The following is a 22394-nucleotide window of genomic DNA, read 5'->3' on the forward strand; positions in this document are numbered from 1 at the left end:
ATTGAGACAAGATGACCAACTGTTTGTGGGTTATACTGGTCATAAATTAGGCTTATCTGTAACAAAACAGACCATTTCCCGCTGGAGCATATTAGCCATAGTTCAATGCTACAGATTAGCGGGAAAAGACCCACCAGATGGGCTTCGTGCCCATTCTACAAGGGGAATGGCTACTTCTGCGGCTCTAAAGAGGGGAGTCCCAGCAGCAGATATTTGTGCAGCTGCAACCTGGAAAACAATGCATACTTTTGTCAAACATTATTGTTTGGACACTGCCTCCTCTAACGAGGGTTTATTTGCAAAGGCAGTTCTGCATTCTTTCCACGAAAACTGAAATTAGTACTCCCGCCTCCAAAAATTAATACTGCTATGGGAGCCTATCACAAGATGAGGAATACGTGGGAGGACACAATCCATTCGAAGAACAAGTTACTTACCAACTGTAACGTTCTTTCAACTGGATGTTCCTCCCATGTATTCCTCATTGACCCTCCCATCCTACCCCACAGTACAGTTTACGTTTTTTTACTCTTTCCTCTCACGAAGAAAAACAGAACTGAAGCAACGGGCGTGGCTCGAGCTATTTATACCATCGGTGACGTCGACAGAGTACGGAGTACGTCGAGGGACAATCAACGCCACGACCTCGAGCACAGCGCCCTCTGCCGAGAATTTTTTTTTCCGAAGCAGCGAAGCTGGAGATAATGAATTATCACAAGATGAGGAATACGTGGGAGGAACATCCAGTCGAAAGAACGTTACAGTTGGTAAGTAACTTGTTCTTCTCTTTTGCCTTTACCTAAAGTCAGCCTGTCTAAGGACAAGACTCTATGCTTGAGACTAAAGGTTCTCTTTCCTTGCTTAGTGATTGGAGGACCAGGTATTCTCCCTTCCCTCGGCTTCCTGGTTTGCTGCTTTCACTTAAGTCTTGATAGGCTTTATTGATCCCCTCTCCGATGCTCTCTGTGTCAAAATTCTCCTCTATGGTTAGCCTAAACGGCCCTGACGTTGCTCCCTGTGACGGGAGGAATCTTCTATATTGCCCCATGATATTACTGGACTTGGTTCCATTAACTCCTTCTGAATGCGATCAATATCGCGCTCCCTTTGTCTCCTTTTTCGCTCCTTTTCTTCATCTAATTCTCTTCACTTTCTCGCTTTCCATCTAACCCTTTACTCTTCTTGTCTTTTATCCTCCCTTCTTTCGTTTGTCCTTCGCTCTCCTTCTTCCTCTCGTTACTTGTATCCTTTTATCCCTTAATTTTTGTGCTTCCTCCTCTTCTCTTTTCTTCTCTTTGATTGCTCTCTGTCTGTTGTCATACTTCCTTGGCTACTCTGCCCTTTCGTCCTTCTTTTGCTGTTCTTCCTGATACTTCTGTTCTCGTTTTTGTCTATTCTTTCTCTTATGCTCATCTTCTTTCACTCTTTTCTCTCATTCCCTGTCTTTTTTATCCTGTTCATCTTGATCTTCCCTTTGCCTAACTTCCTCGATACTTTTCCCATCAAGCTTGAGCAATATCTGTCCACCCATCCATTCATTCTGTACGAGCGTTGCCTTGTCAGCTTTATCTTTTTCTCCTTTCCATCTCTCAATCTCTTGTTCTATCTCTATTGATATATTCGGTCGTTCACTCTTTTCTTCCCTGTTTTGTATGACCTGAAAGGTCTCTTCTCTCCTCCCAGTCTCCTCTGGACTATCATAACTATTATAATAAAGCAGTTTGTATATCGGATTGGTATACCCCGTCGCTGCTTTCATTTCCATCAATGGACACATCCTTTGCGTTCTGTACTGACGCCTTTTACTTCAGGCGAGGCAAGGGGAGCAGAAGGCTCGGCACCTTCCTCCTTACACTGAATAAGCATCCAATCCTCAGGGGGCGATCCTGCTGCTCCTCCTGGTACATCTTGCAGAGCTCTAAAATAGCTAACCTCTTCTACAATTTCTTCCCTGTGTATGCAGCGTTCATGTATGTGGTCATGTGTTGCAATACTGGTTTTGACAGCAATCCCCCTTGTGGCCATGGCATGAACATTTTGTTTGCTGTGCCCTTTTCCCACTCCCCACTATACTGTTTGAATTTAGGTGCGTGTTTTCTCAAATGGTTTGCACAGCTGCATCAGTGGAGTGACATCCGCCATTGTGACAAGTCTCAATTGACTGTCAATACTTACCATTAGTTACACAGATACATTTCAGAAAAACAACAAATATGATTGCGCTCCAACCCTCGCCGCTCAAAACCTCTACTTCTTAATCATCTCAAGCTACCTTTTCAGCCAGCGTCGACAAGGACCTAAAGTAGACAATAACTTGTTATCTCTTCTTTAACCTCACAGTTTATTCTCGTTGCTCTTTGACACCTCTTTTCAATTACAAAATACACAAACAGACAGACTAGTCGACTTTTCACATTTACACCATGATACTCCTTTTCTCCTAGCCTCTAAAATACCCCGATTGGGGTTTTGAAATGACTCCTTCTAGAACTGCCTTGAGGTAGGAAGCCTGGCTTTGTAAAATGCTCCTCGTTTATACTAAACAACGCCCCGTTACTTTTCTATTTTACCACAATCCCATCCCCTTATTTTGCCAGGCCCCTCAATCTACTCACCATTTGCTCTTCAGCTCAAGACCCTCAGTATCGTCTCCCCTCCTCCTATCGACCACAGTCGCCTTAAGTCCGCTCAGCACCTGTGGAAACCAGGAGGGATTTCATCAAAGAGGGACCCGTCCCACCTGTATCAATCTTCTTGCAAGTTTTCTATATCGGCTGTTCTCTACAGGAAACCTCGCGATCTTCTGGCTAGATGGCGGAGGTTGTCCGATCTCTCAGACGCACTGGAAACCTACTGGTCAATGGGTACTTTAACCATCCTCCCTCTGCTACCACATGAACCCGTAGGCCCTTTACATGAGGAAGCGCTATATGGGATGGATGGGGATGCAGATTTTACTCTTAAACCAATAATAGGACTGACTCAGGAAGTTGACAAAACATAGCTGTTTTATTTGCAATTATCTAATACAGGTAGTACAACCAACATCAACGGACGTTCGCTCAAATCTCTCTCAAGAGTTCTCAAAGCATTTCATAAAAAATTATACTTATATAGAAATAATTTGTCATCACTGACGTCATACTACGTGGCAAAATAAGGAAACCTACTTGTGGTTGTGGTTGGTGTACGGGGAACATCTAGATATACTTGCTATGGGGGATAGGATTGTGATTGGCTCTCTAAGATCAGGTGGACAGCTGTGTCCACCCCTAGTGCAAGTCATCTTCTGTGTCTGAAAATACACAATGTTTCATTCTATGTGGCTCTCTATGATTGGTTGGCACGCTTGTACCCTTCTGGAATATTCCACTCGCTAGCAGCATGCAAGCTGATACCCCAGGTGCTGGAGGTTTTGGCTTGGCCATACCTCCCCACCCAATTAGCCCATCATCCTTCATCACTTCTGCTGTCTGCCATTCGGATTGTCTTTGAACTCGGCCTTGCAAAGTATCACTGCGCCTGAGAATAGAAGGGAGTGTGAGCATGGTCTTATCTTCAAGTCTCGGTGTAGCTTGCCCAAAGTCTATTTTCATCTCGACCATGTGACAGGAGACCGTGTTTGAGCTCTTTCTTTCATATTTAACACTATTAAATGAATAAAACCTGGAACTTCTAGTGTTTTTCCATTACACCTCAACCGGAACTCGCCTCGCTTCTCACGTTCATTGTATCTTCTCGAATAGATAACCAGTTTCTTGGCTGCCCCAACCCTTGACACAGGGCCCGACAAGCCTTCTCAAATCTTCCCTCATAATCAGCTGTTTTCTTCTACTGCGCCACACTTTTAGCCCTTCTGTTCATGGGGTCCTAGATTGCTCAAAACACGATGTGGAACATCCAGATCCTATACACACACATATATATATATATTGGTGGCACCACCTGCAGTCTATTCACTATGTATAGCCAGCCTCATGATTACTTAGTCTACTTGCTTTACAGCATCTGTACAGTTATAAAGCAATACGTGCAACCTTCATTCCTGCACATGAAATGTTACTCGACTCTTTACTTCGTCATCAGATTCTATAAGGTCTATATAGTTCTCTTCTCCAACATCTCTTCTGGGTGCGTCCTTTCTGCTTCATATGACGTCACCAGTCTTCTCTTTCATTCATCTTCACTCTTCTTCCGGAACCACCTTTAAAAGACTGTTATTTCTCTGGGGGTACATCATATAGGGCTTTCTCAATGGATACCTTGTTTCGAGGCTTCTTCGCAGTATAGGGACCATTTTTGGTGTTGTGCATGTCGCAATTTCCGGGTTGCAACATATAGGGATAATGGGGGCGGGACTTCCGGTAGAGTCATTTGGCTCCTCCTCTACAGGTACCCAGACCTTTGTCTGTGAGAGAATAGAAAAGCGAAGCAGAGGAAGGGAAGTGCAGCGGAAAAGGAAACAAGGGGGGATGTGATAGTGTGTGTGCCTGTAGCCTATCACTGATCAGAAAAGGGGAAATGCATAATTCTTCCGCAAGCAAGTGTATCCCCATGTTGGCAGGAAGATCTGAAAGGAGTCGGGGAGTGGCTGTGCGATGGCCTTGAGATTTGCTCCAGTGTACTCTTCAAAGCTGGAGCCTGCTTGTCCGTTAGGTACCGTGTTACTGTAACCTGGCGTACCGCAGAGAGCTCCATCTTGGATTGTCCCGCTGACGGTTAGAAGTGACAGAGCCAGGGTGCATGGGTGGCAGGGGGAATGACAAACAGTGGAGATGCCATCTCTCGGAGAGCCATGCTTGCACTTCACATTTGGACGGATGGGTGCAGCGGCCGGGAATTGTGTATTATTATTATCATTTTACAATATATTGAGGCGATATGCCTCGAGGTGGCGGGCTCACCCTCTGGGTCACGAGGGTCCCTTAACAAGGGTAGCGGGCCGTTACCCACAGGGTGGGCCCAGTCACCAAGGGCATTTCGCCATTAGCACCCCGTTCACAGAGAGCAAACACCATACCAACAAGGCCACCATGGAATAGGAAGGTGGGCTCCGTTTCCATGGCGACCAGAGTGGGGACGGGAGCGGCAGCAGCTGCGGCAGCAGGACTAGCCGCCGCAGCAAACAGGTAGGTGGGATTGGGTAGAGGGATTTTAAAAAAGTGGGGTCAGGTGGGGGGGAAGATGGTGGGCGGGGGAGCCGGCTATCAGGCCGCATTGAACATGGGCTTTCACTGGTAGTCTCAGCCGGGTTCCTAGGCACCTGATTGGCTGGTTCCCCCACCCAGGGTGCTAATGTAATATATTGCCTGAGTGTGCAGTTGCTGCACAGGTCAGTGCTCCTAAACAGAGGCAGAGTGTGTTATAAGGCTTCATGCCACAGTGTGGCCATCTGGGCAGGGAATCTTAGAGGCTGCAAGCGAGCGATGCAAGCATTTGATGGTGACCCACCTGGCATGACCAGGCAGAGGGCGCCCTGTTGATTTAAAGGTTTATTACAGTTTCAGCTGAATCAGTAAAACAGATTTCTGCTTAATGTTGGCGATTTCACCTCCCGTCGGATTACAGCATTCGAGGTATATACCCCAGGCAGTATTTCAAGAGTGTATACCAGCATTAAATATCTCCTGATTACAATGTCGAATTATTAGCATGAAAATCTGCCCATTTTTACCACAGACACAAAACACCCACACAAAGGTTGGCTTGAATGTTTTTTAACTGCACAGAAGGGAATCGCAAACACTTCTCTTCAGTATGGGGAAACGACTTTACAGGGGGATACTGGAAATAAGTGGGGAAGCGAGCACCTCCCGTGCCCCTCTGTCACCACCTCCCCCATGTAATGCATGAAAGGGCCACAATTGACCCATTTGAGCATTCAAAAATGTTCAATAGTTGTGTGAACCTGGACTGCACATTGGACCTCATTACGAGCTGGCTGGTATCCTGGTGGTGCCGCCATATTCCGAGTGCCGGAATGACGGTGTAAATCCCCATTCATGGAGTCGGGATTTGCCGTCATTCCGGTAATTAAGGCTTTTTTGCCAGTAGGACGCCTGGCTAACCTCCACCTGGAGGTAACCCAGTTGCCTCACCAGCAAACCCGTAGTCGGGCTGTCCGGTAAAGTGTCGGTATCCACTGATGCCGGCACTTTTTTGCCAGACTGCCCGACTTGTAATGTGGCCCAAATGATCAATTTCCTCCATCAATATGAGAGTGGGAATGGATACAAAAAGTTTAAAAAATACAGTATTATTTCTGGAATACTGGCAGTGCTATTGCAGAAAAGGCACTTTGTGCTAATACTGTATTTTGCAGACATTTAGAAATACCGTACTGGTGGTATAATAAGTCCACTGAGTGGACTAATCCCCCAGGTCTTAAAGTCTTAAAGTCCCACAGCTGTGTCTTCTGGGTGAAAATGTAAAGGTGTGTGACCGGATGTAAACTGTATGTCCTGTGTCCTGTGTGTCCTGTGAGCAGTCCCGTGAGCAGTCTTTACACAGTCTTTACACTGCCCACACATCAATGTTAAAAGTGCCTTTTTCAATGCAGCTCCGCTCCCATAAGGACAAAATGGAAGTGAAGAATTCACGAATAGAAGAATTAGAGAAGAAAGTGAAGCTGCTGGAGAAAGAGAAGGAGCAGCTGGTGCTGCAGAGTTCGGAAGGACACCACGGCCTGGCGCGGCAGAAACTGCAGAAGTGGGCGGAGAAACTGCAAGGGCAGCTGGACGAGCTCAAAACGGTGAACAGGAGCCTGGTGGCTCAGCTTGCAGACGCAACCCACCTCAAGGTATGTGGAGAGACTTGCAAGACCACCTCAAGGTATGTAGAGAGACTTGCAAGACCACCTCAAGGTATGTACAGAGACTTGCAAGACCACCTCATGGTATGTAGAGAGTCTTGCAAGACAACCTCATGGTATGTAGAGAGTCTTGCAAGACCACCTCATGGTATGTAGAGAGTCTTGCAAGACCACCTCAAGATATGTAGAGAGACTTGCAAGACCACCTCACTGTATGTAGAGAGACTTGCAAGACCACCTCATGGTATGTAGAGAGACTTGCAAGATCACCTCATGGTATGTAGAGAGTCTTGCAAGACAACCTCATGGTATGTAGAGAGTCTTGCAAGACCACCTCAAGGTATGTAGAGAGTCTTGCAAGACCACCTCGAGATATGTAGAGAGACTTGCAAGACCACCTCATGGTATGTAGAGAGACTTGCAAGACCACCTCAGGGTATGTAGAGAGTCTTGCAAGACAACCCCATGGTAGGTAGAGAGTCTTGCAAGACCACCTCAAGGTATGCACAGAGGCTTGCAAGACCACCTCAAGGTGTGTAGAGAGACTTGCAAGGCCACCTCAAGGTATGTAGAGAGACTCGCAAGACCACCTCATGGTATGTAGAGAGACTTGCAAGACCACCTCAAGGTATGCACAGAGACTTGCAAGACCACCTCATGGTATGTAGAGAGACTTGCAAGACCACCTCAAGGTATGCACAGAGGCTTGCAAGACCACCTCATGGTATGTAGAGAGTCTTGCAAGACAACCTCATGGTATGCAGAGAGGCTTGCAAGACCACCTCTTGGTATGTAGAGAGTCTTGCAAGACAACCTCATGGTATGTAGAGAGGCTTGCAAGACCACCTCATGGTATGTAGAGAGTCTTGCAAGACCACCTCAAGGTATGTACAGAGACTTGCAAGACCACCTCATGGTATGTAGAGAGTCTTGCAAGACAACCTCATGGTATGTAGAGAGTCTTGCAAGACCACCTCATGGTATGTAGAGAGTCTTGCAAGACCACCTCAAGATATGTAGAGAGACTTGCAAGACCACCTCATTGTATGTAGAGAGACTTGCAAGACCACCTCATGGTATGTAGAGAGACTTGCAAGACCACCTCATTGTATGTAGAGAGACTTGCAAGACCACCTCATGGTATGTAGAGAGTCTTGCAAGACAACCTCATGGTATGTAGAGAGGCTTGCAAGACCACCTCATGGTATGTAGAGAGTCTTGCAAGACAACCTCATGGTATGTAGAGAGGCTTGCAAGACCACCTCATGGTATGTAGAGAGTCTTGCAAGACCACCTCAAGGTATGTACAGAGACTTGCAAGACCACCTCATGGTATGTAGAGAGTCTTGCAAGACAACCTCATGGTATGTAGAGAGTCTTGCAAGACCACCTCATGGTATGTAGAGAGTCTTGCAAGACCACCTCAAGATATGTAGAGAGACTTGCAAGACCACCTCATTGTATGTAGAGAGACTTGCAAGACCACCTCATGGTATGTAGAGAGACTTGCAAGACCACCTCATTGTATGTAGAGAGACTTGCAAGACCACCTCATGGTATGTAGAGAGACTTGCAAGACCACCTCAAGGTATGTAGAGAGACTTGCAAGAGAGAGACTTGCAAGACCACCTCATGGTATGTAGAGAGACTTGCAAGACCACCTCAGGGTATGTAGAGAGACTTGCAAGACCACCTCAAAGTATGAACAGAGACTTGCAAGACCACCTCATGGTATGTAGAGAGTCTTGCAAGACAACCTCATGGTATGTAGAGAGGCTTGCAAGACCACCTCATGGTATGTAGAGAGTCTTGCAAGACCACCTCAAGATATGTAGAGAGACTTGCAAGACCACCTCATGGTATGTAGAGAGACTTGCAAGACCACCTCATGGTATGTAGAGAGTCTTGCAAGACCACCTCATGGTATGTAGAGAGTCTTGCAAGTCCACCTCGAGATATGTAGAGAGACTTGCAAGACCACCTCAAGGTATGTAGAGAGACTTGCAAGAGAGAGACTTGCAAGACCACCTCATGGTATGTAGAGAGACTTGCAAGACCACCTCATGGTATGTAGAGAGTCTTGCAAGACAACCTCATGGTAGGTAGAGAGTCTTGCAAGACCACCTCGAGGTATGTAGAGAGACTTGCAAGACCACCTCAAGGTGTGTAGAGAGACTCGCAAGACCACCTCATCTTTCTGCATTCTTCTTTAACTATTGGGAAACACCATAGTTTTGGGGGCATGTGTGCCTCAAATGATGACTGTCGGCTTTATCCAAAATGGGTCTCAATGATATTTCTGTTTTGTTGTTTTTGGGCGAGAATACAATAAATGTTACAAAACCGGAAAGAAACAATCTCCGTGATTAAAAAAATGAAGTGTACAATTCTTGTGTGGACGGAGAAGCCTAAGAGAAATCTGGCTAGTTTTGATTTGTGTACCTGCTATTTCAGCCAATTTGGGAAGGGAGAGAAACATTTTGCAGCACCATATTTGGCCAAAATTCTGCTCGTCTTAAGCAAAACTGACCATAAAACAAAATTTGAGTTGGTAAAAATGCATGAGGTATTCAGTTTCATTCAGCAGACGATGTTGGCAAAGAAATTGGATTCGCCATTTTGTCTGCGGAGTGAATTTCAGGCACTTACACCATCCCCAGTGATAGTCCACTGGGAACCTGGCAAAGGAAAACACATTGAGTGAAGGCTGACTTAGAGGAGGTGGAAAGAGGTGTTTTGAAGGAACCCCATCCCACCTTGCAGGTAAAGGGAAGGGATCTGCAAACAGTCCAAAATAAATTGTAAGTGGTTATAAGATCCATCCATTGAATGCTGCAAGGCACTGCAATGGCCAGGAAGGCATAGGAGGACTTGGTGATAGGTACCACCACGCAGATAACCCAGGAAGCAGGAGTAATAGGCAGGAGCTTGCGGTCCCAAGTATGAAAGGAGCCAAGCGAACTGCAGCAGAAGACAAGAGAAAGGGCAGCATCAGGGAGAAGAGCTGAACTCTGCCAGCAGCGTGTTGGGAGGCAGAGGAGGACTTGGTGATAGGTACCGCCATGCAGATAACCCAGGATGCAGGGGTAATAGGCAGGAGCTTGCGGTCCCAAGTATGGAAGGAGCCAAGCGAACTGCAGCAGAAGACAAGAGAAAGGGCAGCATCAGGGAGAAGAGCTGAACTCTGCCAGCAGCCTGTTGGGAGGCAGAGGAGGACTTGGTGGTAGGTAGCGGCACACAGATAATCCAGGAAGCAGGGGTAATAGGCAGGAGCTTGTGGTCCCATGTATGGAAGGAGCAAAGCGAACTGCAGCAGAAGACCAGAGAACGGGCAGCATCAGGGAGAAGAGCTGAACTCTGCCAGCAGCCTGTTGGGAGGCAGAGGAGGACTTGGTGATAGGTAGCGGCATGCAGATAACCCAGGAAGCAGGGGTAATAGGCAGGAGCTTGCGGTCCAGAGTATGGAAGGAGCCAAACAAACTGCAGCAGAAGACAAGAGAAAGGGCAGCATCAGGGAGAAGAGCTGAACTCTGCCAGCAGCCTGTTGGCAGGCAGAGGAGGACTTGGTGATAGGTAGCAGCACGCAGATAACCCAAGAAGCAGGGGTAATAGGCAGGAGCTTGCGGTCCCAAGTATGGAAGGAGCCAAGCGAACTGCAGCAGAAGACCAGAGACAGGGCAGCATCAGGGAGAAGAGCTGAACTCTGACAGCATCCTGTTGGGAGGCAGAGGAGGACTTGGTGATAGGTACCGCCACGCAGATAACCCAGGAAGCAGGGGTAATAGGCAGGAGCTTGCGGTCCCAAGTATGGAAGGAGCCAAGCGAACTGCAGCAGAAGACAAGAGAAAGGGCAGCATCAGGGAGAAGAGCTGAACTCTGCCAGCAGCCTGTTAGGAGGCAGAGGAAGACTTGGTGATAGGTACCGCCAAGCAGATAACCCAGGAAGAAGGGGTAATAGGAAGGAGCTTGCGGTCGAAAGTATGGAAGGAGCCAAGCGAACTGCAGCAGAAGACCAGAGAAAGGGCAACATCAGGGAGAAGAGCTGAACTCTGCCAGCAGCCTGTTGGGAGGCAGAGGAGGACTTGGTGATAGGTACCGCCACGCAGATAACCCAGGAGGCAGGGGTAATAGGCAAGAGCTTGCGGTCCCAAGTATGGAAGGAGCCAAGCGAACTGCAGCAGAAGACAAGAGAAAGGGCAGCATCAGGGAGAAGAGCTGAACTCTGCCAGCAGCTTGTTGGGAGGCAGAAGAGGACTTGGTGATAGGTAGCGGCACGCAGATAAACCAGGAAGCAGGGGTAATAGGCAGGAGCTTGTGTTCCCAAGTATGGAAGGAGCCAAGCGAACTGCAGCAGAAGACCAGAGAAAGGGCAGCATCAGGGAGAAGAGCTGAACTCTGCCAGCAGCCTGTTGGGAGGCAAAGGAGGACTTGGTGGTAGGTAGCGGCACGCAGATAACCCAGGAAGCAGGGGTAATAGGCAGGGGCTTGTGGTCGAAAGTATGGAAGGAGCCAAGCGAACTGCAGCAGAAGACAAGAGAAAGGGCAGCATCAGGGAGAAGAGCTGAACTCTGCCAGCAGCCTGTTGGGAGGCAGAGGAGGACTTGGTGATAGGTAGCGGCACGCAGATAACCCAGGAAGCAGGAGTAATAGGCAGGAGCTTGTGGTCCCAAGTATGGAAGGAGCCAAGCGAACTGCAGCAGAAGACCAGAGAAAGGGCAGCATCAGGGAGAAGAGCTGAACTCTGTCAGCAGCCTGTTGGGAGGCAGAGGAGGACTTGGTGATAGGTACCGCCACGCAGATAACCCAGGAAGCAGGGGGTTATCCCGCCTTGCAGGTAAAGGGAAGGGATCTACAAACAGTCCAAAATAAATTGTAAGTGGTTATATGATCCATCCATTGAATGCTGCAAGGCACTGCAATGGCCAGGAAGGCATAGGAGGACTTGGTGATAGGTACCACCACGCAGATAACCCAGGAAGCAGGGGTAATAGGCAGGAGCTTGCGGTCCCAAGTATGAAAGGAGCCAAGCGAACTGCAGCAGAAGACAAGAGAAAGGGCAGCATCAGGGAGAAGAGCTGAACTCTGCCAGCAGCCTCTTGGGAGGCAGAGGAGGTGATAGGTACCGCCACGCAGATAACCCAGGAAGCAGGGGTATTAGGCAGGAGCTTGCGGTCGGAAGTATGGAAGGAGCCAAGCGAACTGCAGCAGAAGACCAGAGAAAGGGCAGCATCAGGGAGAAGAGCTGAACTCTGCCAGCAGCCTGTTGGGAGTCAAAGGAGGACTTGGTGATAGGTAGCGGCACGCAGATAACCCAGGAAGCAGGGGTAATAGGCAGGAGCTTGGGGTCCCAAGTATGGAAGGAGCCAAGCGAACTGCAGCGGAAGACCAGAGAAAGGGCAGCATCAGGGAGAAGAGCTGAACTCTGCCAGCAGCCTGTTGGGAGGCAGAGGAGGACTTGGTGATAGGTAGCAGCACGCAGATGACCCAGGAGACAGGGGTAATAGGCAGGATCTTGCGGTCCCAAGTATGGAAGGAGCCAAGCGAACTGCAGCAGAAGACCAGAGAAAGGGCAGCATCAGGGAGAAGAGCTGAACTCTGCCAGCAGCCTGTTGGGAGGCAGAGGAGGACTTGGTGATAGGTACCGCCACGCAGATAACCCAGGAAGCAGGGGTAATAGGCAGGAGTTTGTGGTCCCAAGTATGGAAGGAGCCAAGCAAACTGCAGCAGAAGACAAGAGAAAGGGCAGCATCAGGGAGAAGAGCTGAACTCTGCCAGCAGCCTGTTGGGAGGCAGAGGAAGACTTGGTGATAGGTACCGCCACGCAGATAACCCAAGAAGCAGGGGTAATAGGCAGGAGCTTGCGGTCGAAAGTATGGAAGGAGCCAAGCGAACTGCAGCAGAAGACCAGAGAAAGGGCAACATCAGGGAGAAGAGCTGAACTCTGCCAGCAGCCTGTTGGGAGGCAGAGGAGGACTTGGTGATAGGTACCGCCACGCAGATAACCCAGGAGGCAGGGGTAATAGGCAAAAGCTTGCAGTCCCAAGTATGGAAGGAGACAAGCGAACTGCAGCAGAAGACAAGAGAAAGGGCAGCATCAGGGAGAAGAGCTGAACTCTGCCAGCAGCCTGTTGGGAGGCAGAGGAGGACTTGGTGATAGGTAGCGGCACGCAGATAATCCAGGAAGCAGGGCTAATAGGCAGGAGCTTGTGGTCCCAAGTATGGAAGGAGCCAAGCGAACTGCAGCAGAAGACCAGAGAAAGGGCAGCATCAGGGAGAAGAGCTGAACTCTGCCAGCAGTCTGTTGGGAGGCAGAGGAGGACTTGGTGATAGGTAGCGGCACGCAGATAACCCAGGAGGCAGGGGTAATAGGCAGGAGCTTGCGGTTCCAAGTATGGAAGGAGCCAAGCGAACTGCAGCAGTCGACAAGAGAAAGGGCAGCATCAGGGAGAAGAGCTGAACTCTGCCAGCACCCTCTTGGGAGGCAGAGGAGGACTTGGTGATAGGTAGCGGCACGCAGATAATCCAGGAAGCAGGGGTAATAGGCAGGAGCTTGTGGTCCCAAGTATGGAAGGAGCAAAGCGAACTGCAGCAGAAGACCAGAGAAAGGGCAGCATTAGGGAGAAGAGCTGAACTCTGCCAGCAGCCTGTTGGGAGGCAGAGGAGGACTTGGTGATAGGTACCGCCACGCAGATAACCCAGGAGGCAGGGGTAATAGGCAAAAGCTTGCAGTCCCAAGTATGGAAAGAGCCAAGCGAACTGCAGCAGAAGACAAGAGAAAGGGCAGCATCAGGGAGAAGAGCTGAACTCTGCCAGCAGCCTGTTGGGAGGCAGAGGAGGACTTGGTGATAGGTAGCGGCACGCAGATAATCCAGGAAGCAGGGGTAATAGGCAGGAGCTTGTGGTCCCAAGTATGGAAGGAGCCAAGCGAACTGCAGCAGAAGACCAGAGAAAGGGCAGCATCAGGGAGAAGAGCTGAACTCTGCCAGCAGTCTGTTGGGAGGCAGAGGAGGACTTGGTGATAGGTAGCGGCATGCAGATAACCCAGGAGGCAGGGGTAATAGGCAGGAGCTTGCGGTTCCAAGTATGGAAGGAGCCAAGCGAACTGCAGCAGTCGACAAGAGAAAGGGCAGCATCAGGGAGAAGAGCTGAACTCTGCCAGCACCCTCTTGGGAGGCAGAGGAGGACTTGGTGATAGGTAGCGGCACGCAGATAATCCAGGAAGCAGGGGTAATAGGCAGGAGCTTGTGGTCCCAAGTATGGAAGGAGCAAAGCGAACTGCAGCAGAAGACCAGAGAAAGGGCAGCATTAGGGAGAAGAGCTGAACTCTGCCAGCAGCCTGTTGGGAGGCAGAGGAGGACTTGGTGATAGGTACCGCCACGCAGATAAACCAGGAAGCAGGGGGTTATCCCGCCTTGCAGGTAAAGGGAAGGGATCTACAAACAGTCCAAAATAAATTGTAAGTGGTTATAAGATCCATCCATTGAATGCTGCAAGGCACTGCAATGGCCAGGAAGGCATAGGAGGACTTGGTGATAGGAACCACCACGCAGATAACCCAGGAAGCAGGGGTAATAGGCAGGAGCTTGCGGTCCCAAGTATGAAAGGAGCCAAGCGAACTGCAGCAGAAGACAAGAGAAAGGGCAGCATCAGGGAGAAGAGCTGAACTCTGCCAGCAGCCTGTTGGGAGGCAGAGGAGGACTTGGTGATAGGTACCGCCACGCAGATAACCCAGGATGCAGGGGTAATAGGCAGGAACTTGCGGTCCCAAGTATGGAAGGAGCCAAGCGAACTGCAGCAGAAGACAAGAGAAAGGGCAGCATCAGGGAGAAGAGCTGAACTCTGCCAGCAGCCTGTTGGGAGGCAGAGGAGGACTTGGTGATAGGTAGCGGCACGCAGATAACCCAGGAAGCAGGGGTAATAGGCAGGAGCTTGCGGTCCAGAGTATGGAAGGAGCCAAGCGAACTGCAGCAGAAGACCAGAGACAGGGCAGTATCAGGGAGAAGAGCTGAACTCTGACAGCAGCCTGTTGGGAGGCAGACGAGGACTTTGTGATAGGTACCGCCACGCAGATGACCCAGGAGGCAGGGGTAATAGGCAGGAGCTTGCGTTCCCAAGTATGGAAGGAGCCAGGCGAACTGCAGCAGAAGACAAGAGAAAGGGCAGCATCAGGGAGAAGAGCTGAACTCTGCCAGCAGACTGTTGGGAGGCAGAGGAGGACTTGGTGATAGGTACCGCCACGCAGATAACCCAGGAAGCAGGGGTAATAGGCAGGAGTTTGTTGTCCCAAGTATGGAAGGAGCCAAGCGAACTGCAGCAGAAGACAAGAGAAAGGGCAGCATCAGGGAGAAGAGCTGAACTCTGCCAGCAGCCTGTTGGGAGGCAGAGGAAGACTTGGTGATAGGTACCGCCACGCAGATAACCCAGGAAGAAGGGGTAATAGGAAGGAGCTTGCGGTCCCAAGTATGGAAGGAGCCAAGCGAACTGCAGCAGAAGACACGAGAAAGGGCAGCATCAGGGAGAAGAGCTGAACTCTGCCAGCAGCCTGTTGGGAGGCAGAGGAGGACTTGGTGATAGGTACCGCCATGCAGATAACCCAGGAAGAAGGGGTAATAGGCAAAAGCTTGCTGTCCCAAGTATGGAAGGAGCCAAGCGAACTGCAGCAGAAGACCAGAGAAAGGGAAGCATCAGGGAGAAGAGCTGATCTCTGCCAGCAGCCTGTTGGCAGGCAGAGGAGGACTTGGTGATAGGTAGCGGCACGCAGATAACCCAGGAAGCAGGGGTAATAGGCAGGAGCTTGCAGTCCCAAGTATGGAAGGAGCCAAGCGAACTGCAGCAGAAGACCAGAGAAAGGGCAGCATCAGGGAGAAGAGCTGAACTCTGCCAGCAGCCTGTTGGGAGGCAGAGGAGGACTTGGTGATAGGTACCGCCACGCAGATAACCCAGGAAGCAGGGGTAATAGGCAGGAGCTTGCGGTCCCAAGTATGGAAGGAGCCAAGCGAACTGCAGCAGAAGTCCAGAGAAAGGGCAGCATCAGGGAGAAGAGCTGAACTCTGCCAGCAGCCTGTTGGGAGGCAGAGGAGGACTTGGTGATAGGTACCGCCACGCAGATAACCCAGGAAGCAGGGGTAATAGGCAGGAGCTTGCGGTCGAAAGTATGGAAGGAGCCAAGCGAACTGCAGCAGAAGACCAGAGAAAGGGCAGTATCAGGGAGAAGAGCTGAACTCTGCCAGCAGCCTGTTGGGAGGCAAAGGAGGACTTGGTGGTAGGTAGCGGCACACAGATAACCCAGGAAGCAGGGGTAATAGGCAGGAGCTTGGGGTCCCAAGTATGGAAGAAGCCAAGCGAACTGCAGCAGAAGACCAGAGAAAGGGCAGGATCAGGGAGAAGAGCTGAACTCTGCCAGCAGCCTGTTGGGAGGCAGGGGAGGACTTGGTGATAGGTAGCGGCACACAGATAACCCAGGAGGCAGGGGTAATAGGCAGGAGCTTGCGGTCCCAAGTATGGAAGGAGCCAAGCGAACTGCAGCAGAAGACTAGAGAAAGGGCAGCATCAGGGAGAAGAGCTGAACTCTGCCAGCAGCCTGTTGGGAGGCAGAGCAGGACTTGGTGATAGGTACCGCCATGCAGATAACCCAGGAAGCAGGGGTAATAGGCAGGAGCTTGCGGTCCCAAGTATGGAAGGAGCCAAGCGAACTGCAGCAGAAGACAAGAGAAAGGGCAGCATCAGGGAAAACAGCTGAACTCTGCCAGCAGCCTGTTGGGAGGCAGAGGAGGGCTTGGTGATAGGTAGCGGCACGCAGATAACCCAGGAGGCAGGGGTAATAGGCAGGAGCTTGCGGTCCCAGGTATGGAAGGAGCCAAGCGAACTGCAGCAGAAGACCAGAGAAAGGGCAGCATCAGGGAGAAGAGCTGAACTCTGCCAGCAGCCTGTTGGGAGGCAAAGGAGGACTTGGTGGTAGGTAGCGGCACGCAGATAACCCAGGAAGCAGGGGTAATAGGCAGGAGCTTGGGGTCCCAAGTATGGAAGGAGCCAAGCGAACTGCAGCAGAAGACCAGAGAAAGGGCAGCATCAGGGAGAAGAGCTGAACTCTGCCAGCAGCCTGTTGGGAGGCAGAGGAGGACTTGGTGATAGGTAGCGGCACGCAGATGACCCAGGAGGCAGGGGTAATAGGCAGGAGCTTGTGGTCTCAAGTATGGAAGGAGCCAAGCGAACTGTAGCAGAAGACCAGAGAAAGGGCAGCATCAGGGAGAAGAGCTGAACTCTGCCAGCAGCCTGTTGGGAGGCCGAGGAGGACTTGGTGATAGGAAGCGCCACGCAGATAACCCAGGAAGCAGGGGTAATCGGCAGGAGCTTGCGGTCCAAAGTATGGAAGGAGCCAAGCGAACTGCAGCAGAAGACCAGAGAAAGGGCAGCATCAGGGAGAAGAGCTGAACTCTGCCAGCAGCCTGTTGGGAGGCAGAGGAGGACTTGGTGATAGGTACCGCCACGCAGATAACCCAGGAAGCAGGGGTAATGGGCAGGAGCTTGCGGTCGAAAGTATGGAAGGAGCCAAGCGAACTGCAGCAGAAGACCAGAGAAAGGGCAGCATCAGGGAGAAGAGCTGAACTCTGCCAGCAGCCTGTTGGGAGGCAGAGGAAGACTTGGTGATAGGTACCGCCACGCAGATAACCCAGGAAGAAGGGGTAATAGGAAGGAGCTTGCGGTCCCAAGTATGGAAGGAGCCAAGCGAACTGCAGCAGAAGACACGAGAAAGGGCAGCATCAGGGAGAAGAGCTGAACTCTGCCAGCAGCCTGTTGGCAGGCAGAGGAGGACTTGGGGATAGGTAGCGGCACGCAGATAACCCAGGAAGCAGGGGTAATAGGCAGGAGCTTGCGGTCCCAAGTATGGAAGGAGCCAAGCGAACTGCAGCAGAAGACCAGAGAAAGGGCAGCATCAGGGAGAAGAGCTGAACTCTGCCAGCAGCCTGTTGGGAGGCAGAGGAGGACTTGGTGATAGGTACCGCCACGCAGATAACCCAGGAAGCAGGGGTAATAGGCAGGAGCTTGCGGTCCCAAGTATGGAAGGAGCCAAGCGAACTGCAGCAGAAGTCCAGAGAAAGGGCAGCATCAGGGAGAAGAGGTGAACTCTGCCAGCAGCCTGTTGGGAGGCAGAGGAGCACTTGGTGATAGGTACCACCACGCAGATAACCCAGGAAGCAGGGGTAATAGGCAGGAGCTTGGGGTCCCAAGTATGGAAGGAGCCAAGCGAACTGCAGCAGAAGACCAGAGAAAGGGCAGCATCAGGGAGAAGAGCTGAACTCTGCCAGCAGCCTGTTGGGAGGCAGAGGAGGAGTTGGTGATAGGTAGTGGCACGCAGATAACCCAGGAAGCGGGGGTAATAGGCAGGAGCTTGCGGTCCCAAGTATGGAAGGAGCCAAGCGAACTGCAGCAGAAGACCAGAGAAAGGGCAGCATCAGGGAGAAGAGCTGAACTCTGCCAGCAGCCTGTTGGGAGGCAGAGGAGGACTTGGTGATAGGTAGCGGCACGCAGATAACCCAGGAGGCAGGGGTAATAGGCAGGAGCTTGCGGTCCCAAGTATGGAAGGAGCCAAGCGAACTGCAGCAGAAGACAAGATAAAGGGCAGCATCAGGGAGAAGAGCTGAACTCTGCCAGCAGCCTGTTGGGAGGCCGAGGAGGACTTGGTGATAGGTAGCGGCACGCAGATAACCCAGGAAGCAGGGGTAATAGGCAGGAGCTTGCGGTCCCAAGTATGGAAGGAGCCAAGCGAACTGCAGCAGAAGCCCAGAGAAAGGGCAGCATCAGGGAGAAGAGCTGAACTCTGCCAGCAGCCTGTTGGGAGGCAGAGGAGGACTTGGTGATAGGTAGCGGCACGCAGATGACCCAGGAGGCAGGGGTAATAGGCAGGAGCTTGCGGTTCCAAGTATGGAAGGAGCCAAGCGAACTGCAGCAGAAGACAAGAGAAAGGGCAGCATCAGGGAGAAGAGCTGAACTCTGCCAGCAGCCTGTTGGGAGGCAGAGGAGGACTTGGTGATAGGTACCGCCACGCAGATAACCCAGGAAGCAGGGGTAATAGGCAGGAGCTTGCGGTCCCAAGTATGGAAGGAGCCAAGCGAACTGCAGCAGAAGACCAGAGAAAGGGCAGCATCAGGGAGAAGAGCTGAACTCTGCTAGCAGCCTGTTGGGAGGCAGAGGAGGACTTGGTGATAGGTAGCGGCACGCAGATAACCCAGGAAGCAGGGGTAATAGGCAGGAGCTTGCGGTCCCAAGTATGGAAGGAGCCAAGCGAACTGCAGCAGAAGACCAGAGAAAAGGCAGCATCAGGGAGAAGAGCTGAACTCTGCCAGCAGCCTGTTGGGAGGCAGAGCAGGACTTGGTGATAGGTACCGCCACGCAGATAACCCAGGAAGCAGGGGTAATAGGCAGGAGCTTGCGGTCTCAAGTATGGAAGGAGCCAAGCGAACTGCAGCAGAAGACCAGAGAAAGGGCAGCATCAGGGAGAAGAGCTGAACTCTGCCAGCAGCCTGTTGGGAGGCCTAGGAGGACTTGGTGATAGGTAGCGGCACGCAGATAACCCAGGAGGCAGGGGTAATAGGCAGGATCTTGCGGTTCCAAGTATGGAAGGAGCCAAGCGAACTGCAGCAGTCGACAAGAGAAAGGGCAGCATCAGGGAGAAGAGCTGAACTCTGCCAGCAGCCTGTTGGGAGGCAGAGGAGGACTTGGTGATAGGTAGCGGCATGCAGATAATCCAGGAAGCAGGGGTAATAGGCAGGAGCTTGTGGTCCCAAGTATGGAAGGAGCAAAGCGAACTGCAGCAGAAGACCAGAGAAAGGGCAGCATTAGGGAGAAGAGCTGAACTCTGCCAGCAGCCTGTTGGGAGGCAGAGGAGGACTTGGTGATAGGTACCGCCACGCAGATAAACCAGGAAGCAGGGGGTTATCCCGCCTTGCAGGTAAAGGGAAGGGATCTACAAACAGTCCAAAATAAATTGTAAGTGGTTATAAGATCCATCCATTGAATGCTGCAAGGCACTGCAATGGCCAGGAAGGCATAGGAGGACTTGGTGATAGGAACCACCACGCAGATAACCCAGGAAGCAGGGGTAATAGGCAGGAGCTTGCGGTCCCAAGTATGAAAGGAGCCAAGCGAACTGCAGCAGAAGACAAGAGAAAGGGCAGCATCAGGGAGAAGAGCTGAACTCTGCCAGCAGCCTGTTGGGAGGCAGAGGAGGACTTGGTGATAGGTACCGCCACGCAGATAACCCAGGAAGCAGGGGTAATAGGCAGGAGCTTGTGGTCCAGAGTATGGAAGGAGCCAAGCGAACTGCAGCAGAAGACCAGAGACAGGGCAGCATCAGGGAGAAGAGCTGAACTCTGACAGCAGCCTGTTGGGAGGCAGACGAGGACTTTGTGATAGGTACCGCCACGCAGATGACCCAGGAGGCAGGGGTAATAGGCAGGAGCTTGCGTTCCCAAGTATGGAAGGAGCCAAGCGAACTGCAGCAGAAGACAAGAGAAAGGGCAGCATCAGGGAGAAGAGCTGAACTCTGCCAGCAGACTGTTGGGAGGCAGAGGAGGACTTTGTGATAGGTACCGCCACGCAGATAACCCAGGAAGAAGGGGTAATAGGCAAAAGCTTGCTGTCCCAAGTATGGAAGGAGCCAAGCGAACTGCAGCAGAAGACCAGAGAAAGGGCAGCATCAGGGAGAAGAGCTGATCTCTGCCAGCAGCCTGTTGGCAGGCCGAGGAGGACTTGGTGATAGGTAGCGGCACGCAGATAACCCAGGAAGCAGGGGTAATAGGCAGGAGCTTGCGGTCCAGAGTATGGAAGGAGCCAAACAAACTGCAGCAGAAGACAAGAGAAAGGGCAGCATCAGGGAGAAGAGCTGAACTCTGCCAGCAGCCTGTTGGCAGGCAGAGGAGGACTTGGTGATAGGTAGCGGCACGCAGATAACCCAAGAAGCAGGGGTAATAGGCAGGAGCTTGCGGTCCCAAGTATGGAAGGAGCCAAGCGAACTGCAGCAGAAGACCAGAGACAGGGCAGCATAAGGGAGAAGAGCTGAACTCTGACAGCATCCTGTTGGGAGGCAGAGGAGGACTTGGTGATAGGTACCGCCACGCAGATAACCCAGGAAGCAGGGGTAATAGGCAGGAGCTTGCGGTCCCAAGTATGGAAGGAGCCAAGCGAACTGCAGCAGAAGACAAGAGAAAGGGCAGCATCAGGGAGAAGAGCTGAACTCTGCCAGCAGCCTGTTGGGAGGCAGAGGAAGACTTGGTGATAGGTACCGCCAAGCAGATAACCCAGGAAGAAGGGGTAATAGGAAGGAGCTTGCGGTCGAAAGTATGGAAGGAGCCAAGCGAACTGCAGCAGAAGACCAGAGAAAGGGCAACATCAGGGAGAAGAGCTGAACTCTGCCAGCAGCCTGTTGGGAGGCAGAGGAGGACTTGGTGATAGGTACCGCCACGCAGATAACCCAGGAGGCAGGGGTAATAGGCAAGAGCTTGCGGTCCCAACAATGGAAGGAGCCAAGCGAACTGCAGCAGAAGACAAGAGAAAGGGCAGCATCAGGGAGAAGAGCTGAACTCTGCCAGCAGCTTGTTGGGAGGCAGAAGAGGACTTGGTGATAGGTAGCGGCACGCAGATAAACCAGGAAGCAGGGGTAATAGGCAGGAGCTTGTGGTCCCAACTATGGAAGGAGCCAAGCGAACTGCAGCAGAAGACCAGAGAAAGGGCAGCATCAGGGAGAAGAGCTGAACTCTGCCAGCAGCCTGTTGGGAGGCAAAGGAGGACTTGGTGGTAGGTAGCGGCACGCAGATAACCCAGGAAGCAGGGGTAATAGGCAGGGGCTTGTGGTCGAAAGTATGGAAGGAGCCAAGCGAACTGCAGCAGAAGACAAGAGAAAGGGCAGCATCAGGGAGAAGAGCTGAACTCTGCCAGCAGCCTGTTGGGAGGCAGAGGAGGACTTGGTGATAGGTAGCGGCACGCAGATAACCCAGGAAGCAGGAGTAATAGGCAGGAGCTTGTGGTCCCAAGTATGGAAGGAGCCAAGCGAACTGCAGCAGAAGACCAGAGAAAGGGCAGCATCAGGGAGAAGAGCTGAACTCTGTCAGCAGCCTGTTGGGAGGCAGAGGAGGACTTGGTGATAGGTACCGCCACGCAGATAACCCAGGAAGCAGGGGGTTATCCCGCCTTGCAGGTAAAGGGAAGGGATCTACAAACAGTCCAAAATAAATTGTAAGTGGTTATATGATCCATCCATTGAATGCTGCAAGGCACTGCAATGGCCAGGAAGGCATATGAGGACTTGGTGATAGGTACCACCATGCAGATAACCCAGGAAGCAGGGGTAATAGGCAGGAGCTTGCGGTCCCAAGTATGAAAGGAGCCAAGCGAACTGCAGCAGAAGACAAGAGAAAGGGCAGCATCAGGGAGAAGAGCTGAACTCTGCCAGCAGCCTGTTGGGAGGCAGAGGAGGTGATAGGTACCGCCACGCAGATAACCCAGGAAGCAGGGGTATTAGGCAGGAGCTTGCGGTCGGAAGTATGGAAGGAGCCAAGCGAACTGCAGCAGAAGACCAGAGAAAGGG

General features: G+C 51.5%; 1 protein-coding gene across 1 annotated transcript in view; it reads left to right on the forward strand.

Moving 5' to 3' along the window:
• Positions 1–22394, forward strand: part of LOC138527133 (coiled-coil domain-containing protein 170-like) — a 482640-nt gene that overhangs the window by 394878 nt on the left and 65368 nt on the right. Inside the window, exon 11 of the mRNA XM_069638221.1 lies at positions 6560–6799. Within this exon, the coding sequence (XP_069494322.1) occupies positions 6560–6799 (240 nt within the window). The remainder of the gene's footprint in view (positions 1–6559; positions 6800–22394) is intronic.

This window comes from Ambystoma mexicanum, chromosome 14 (genome assembly GCF_040938575.1).
Source record: "Ambystoma mexicanum isolate Mex_15411 chromosome 14, UKY_AmexF1_1, whole genome shotgun sequence".
NCBI lineage: Eukaryota > Metazoa > Chordata > Amphibia > Caudata > Ambystomatidae > Ambystoma > Ambystoma mexicanum.